Source organism: Tribolium castaneum, chromosome 3 (assembly GCF_031307605.1).
Source record: "Tribolium castaneum strain GA2 chromosome 3, icTriCast1.1, whole genome shotgun sequence".
Taxonomy (NCBI): Eukaryota; Metazoa; Arthropoda; class Insecta; order Coleoptera; family Tenebrionidae; genus Tribolium; species Tribolium castaneum.
The window spans coordinates 15,403,823-15,407,532 of NC_087396.1; the positions used below are offsets into that span (position 1 = coordinate 15,403,823).

Sequence of the window (3,710 nt, forward strand, 5' to 3'; positions counted from 1 at the left end):
AACTTTCTTGGGCACCAGGTGAAGCGGGCTTGCCCACGGGCTGTTTGAAGGTCGGCACCACCCTTGCTCGCTCATAAATTCGAACTCTGCTCGCGCGACTTTCATTTTCTCCGGCGATAACCTCCGGGGGGTTTCTGCCACTGGGGGGCCCTGGGTGAAAATGTGGTGTCGCACGGTGCTCTGGCTTTTGGGCTTGGGGGTATGTGGTCTGGTAATTTCTGGGTAAGCGGCCAGAAGTTCGTGGTATGGGGTTGTTCTCGCCACCGTGGTGATTACCTCACTTTGTCCTGCGGCGACGACCCCACGTGTGTGTAGCTGCGTGGTAGCGTCCACTAGCTTCCGGTTCCGGAGATCTGGCAATAAGTTGTGGAAGTTGAGGAAATCTGCCCCTAGGATTGGCTTGGCAATTCCGGCGACTACAAATTCCCATCTAAAAGCCCGGCGGAGCTCCAAACTTAAGGTCAGGCGTCGGGTGCCGTATGTTCGAATAGGGGTGTTGTTGGCGGCGAATAGGACGTTTTCCCCTGGTGTTGCCGAGTTTGTAGCGAAACATTTGGGCAGCACTGACACCTCGGCGCCGGTGTCGATGAGGAAGCGAATGTTTGACGGCGGGTCGGTGATAAAGAGGCGATGTGTCCGGTGTTCGAGACCGTCGCCCATTGCCTCGATTGGGGACGGTGCAATTAGTTTCCCTGCGGGAAACTGCAAGGGTGCCGACATTTCCTGGCTTCAGCACCAAATTTATTGTGGTAGAAACAGACATTGTCGCCATTTTGTTGCTGTTGAAGAGGGTTGCGGCTTCGTGATTGAGAACGGCTACGCTGCCGCCATTTTGTCGCAGAAAGTTTGTCGAGCTTGGCCGATAATTCAGTTACCTGTTTTTGTAGAGACACAAGCGCGTTGGTGGCGCCAGCGTTTAAAGTTGCTGCCGCTTGATGCGCGGATGCGCTGTGAGGGGTGCGCACGGCGCAGATGCCGTTGGCGTCGCTGGCGTCGGCGCCTACCGCCATTACATTCGCCATTGGAATTTCCGTAAGTTTGTCTGCTACGGAGGCCAATTTCTCTCCATCCATCCCGTCCATAGTGGAAAGGACCAACTGGATGTGTGGGGGCAGCCTTTGGAGCCACAGCGTCCTTACCACCTCGCTGCTCACCTGCTCCCTGGCAAGCGCTCTCATCTCGCAAAGGAGGCGTGATGGCTTTTTGTCCCCCAGCTCAATTTCTTTTAACAATTTGCGGAGCTGCTGTTCCTGGGACTCCGTAAACGTCGTTATGAGCTTGGCCTTCAGCCGTTCGTACTTGTCAGCTTGCGGCGGGTTCCGCAGGAAGTCCTCTATCGCCTGCAGGGTGTAAGAGTCCAGCGCTGCGACCACGTTACAGTACTTGGTTAGATCTGCTTTGACCCGGCTGGCGTGAAAATGGGCCTCTACTTGCACAAACCACAGGCTTGGATTTTTGTGCCAAAATGGCGGCAGTTTTGGGGTGCTATTGATTTCCTCCACTTCCGGCCTGGGTGTCCCTGACGCTGGGGAATTACCCTGTGCGGCGTCAGGTGGATTTGCGTTTGCTCCCCGCTCTGTTAAAAGTCTTTGGGCGTCCGCTAACTGCTGTTGTAGCAATTGAATAGTCGCGGCTTGCTCTTCGACGGTCGCCATGTTGCACAGTTTTTTCTTTTTGTTTTGTGTTCTTGAACTATCGTCGGGGTCACCAGTTATGGAGGTTTAAGAGGTACTTAAAATACGTTTCTCTTTTACACAAGGTTTTATTCACACACGGTATTCGTACAACCATATAAAATAACAAATGGAGGCTGATTACGCGACACGCGGTTTTGTTTCTTGCGGGACTTGAGAACTGACGTCCCCTCCCCAGAGGGCGCCACACATTTAATTCACAGTACCTAGTTAACAGATGGTGCGATGAAAAAGATGAAATAATTTTGATTTGGTATTAATTTAAAATTTTATTATCGCAATAAAATAGTCAGCGATTAACAAAAAAATGTTGTAATTAATTCGTTCTTTAATGGGCGATTAATAATTTGCTATAGTTTGTTGATGATTTAAAGAGAATCGATAGTTCATCGCTTTCTTTAATATTAAGTTTAGTATAAATAACTACCCTCAGTTTAGAAAACGAAAGGATTTTAGAATATGAATTTAGAAATAGATTAACTTGTTCTTGTTTTGTTAGTTAGTTTTACAGTTTTACAAATTTTAATTTGTAAAGCATTTTGAATTCAAATATCGCAAGGCCACCAACTTTGATGAGGCAAAAAGCTCTAGAAAAGCAAAAAACATTACAACCAGGCATCCCGAACTGATATAGCCAAATCGAGCCCTCACTGAATTAGGTTTTACTGATGATGCGGATAGATGGCCCTAGTGTTTTACGGGAAAAAGAAATTCTATTGGCGGATTTAAAATTTCAGATTATTGAAGAAAAACGTGGTGCCGATGCGCGGCTGACAAGTAAAAATTTCACAAACGTCACAAATTTCACAAATTTGAGTTTTATGAAATTATTAGTTTGTGAAATAAATAAATACGACACAGCAATAAAATACACCTACCTCCATATCGCTCCCACGTTGGCTACCGTTTGTAGCATTAAAAAAAATAATAATAAAAATGAAACCAAAAAAAATGTTTATTTGCATTAAATTTTGAGCAAGCCACTTTCATTCATTGAAATTAAAGGCAAAATTACGTGGCAATAAATTATTTGAGTGTTTTATTTTATTTATAGTTACTGTATTTAAAATGTGTCACACAAAATATCACTTTTCAATACCGCATTTAAAGATTTTAATTGCAATTAAGTTTTATGAAATTATTGGTTTTTTGAAATAAATAAATACGACACAGCAATAAAATACACCTACCTTCATATCGCTTCCACGTTGGCTACCGTTTGTAGCATTAAAAAAAATAATAATAAAAATGAAACCAAAAAAAATGTTTATTTGCATTAAATTTTGAGCAAGCCACTTTCATTCATTGAAATTAAAGGCAAAATTTCGTGGCAATAAATTATTTGAGTGGTTTATTTTATTTATAGTTACTGTATTTAAAATGTGTCACTCAAAATATCACTTTTCAATACCGCATTTAAAGATTTTAATTGCAATTAAGTTTTATGAAATTATTGGTTTTTTGAAATAAATAAATACGACACAGCAATAAAATACACCTACCTTCATATCGCTTCCACGTTGGCTACCGTTTGTAGCATTAAAAAAATAATAATAAAACTGAAACCAAAAAAATTGTTTATTTGCATTAAATTTTGAGCAAGCCACTTTCATTCATTGAAATTAAAGGCAAAATTTCGTGGCAATAAATTATTTGAGTGGTTTATTTTATTTATAGTTACTGTATTTAAAATGTGTCACTCAAAATATCACTTTTCAATACCGCATTTAAAGATTTTAATTGCAATTAAGTTTTATGAAATTATTGGTTTTTTGAAATAAATATATACGACACAGCAATAAAATACACCCATCTTCATATCGCTTCCACGTTGGCTACCGTTTGTAGCATTAAAAAAAATTAAAAACAACACCAATAAAAAATCTTTATTTGCATGAAAATTACAACAAGCGACATAATTTTACGGCTGTAAAAAACAATCAACAATGTTATATTTAAGGATTGTTCTAATTGGTCAAATTAGTCAATAACTAATTTGTCCGGCAAAAACCACGT

At 41.0% G+C, this 3,710-nt stretch overlaps 1 protein-coding gene across 1 annotated transcript; it reads right to left on the reverse strand.

Moving 5' to 3' along the window:
- Positions 1-683: 683 nt before the first annotated feature.
- LOC107399160 (uncharacterized) lies at positions 684-1,655 on the reverse strand. The gene has a single exon (XM_015984866.2). The coding sequence runs from the start codon at positions 1,653-1,655 to the stop codon at positions 684-686; it is 972 nt and encodes a 323-aa protein (XP_015840352.2).
- Between the last annotated feature and the right edge of the window lie 2,055 nt (positions 1,656-3,710).

Excerpts from the sequence above, each read along its gene's own strand:
- LOC107399160 (XM_015984866.2), bottom strand. The coding sequence starts at position 1,655 with ATGGCGACCGTCGAAGAGCAAGCCGCGACTATTCAATTGCTACAACAG.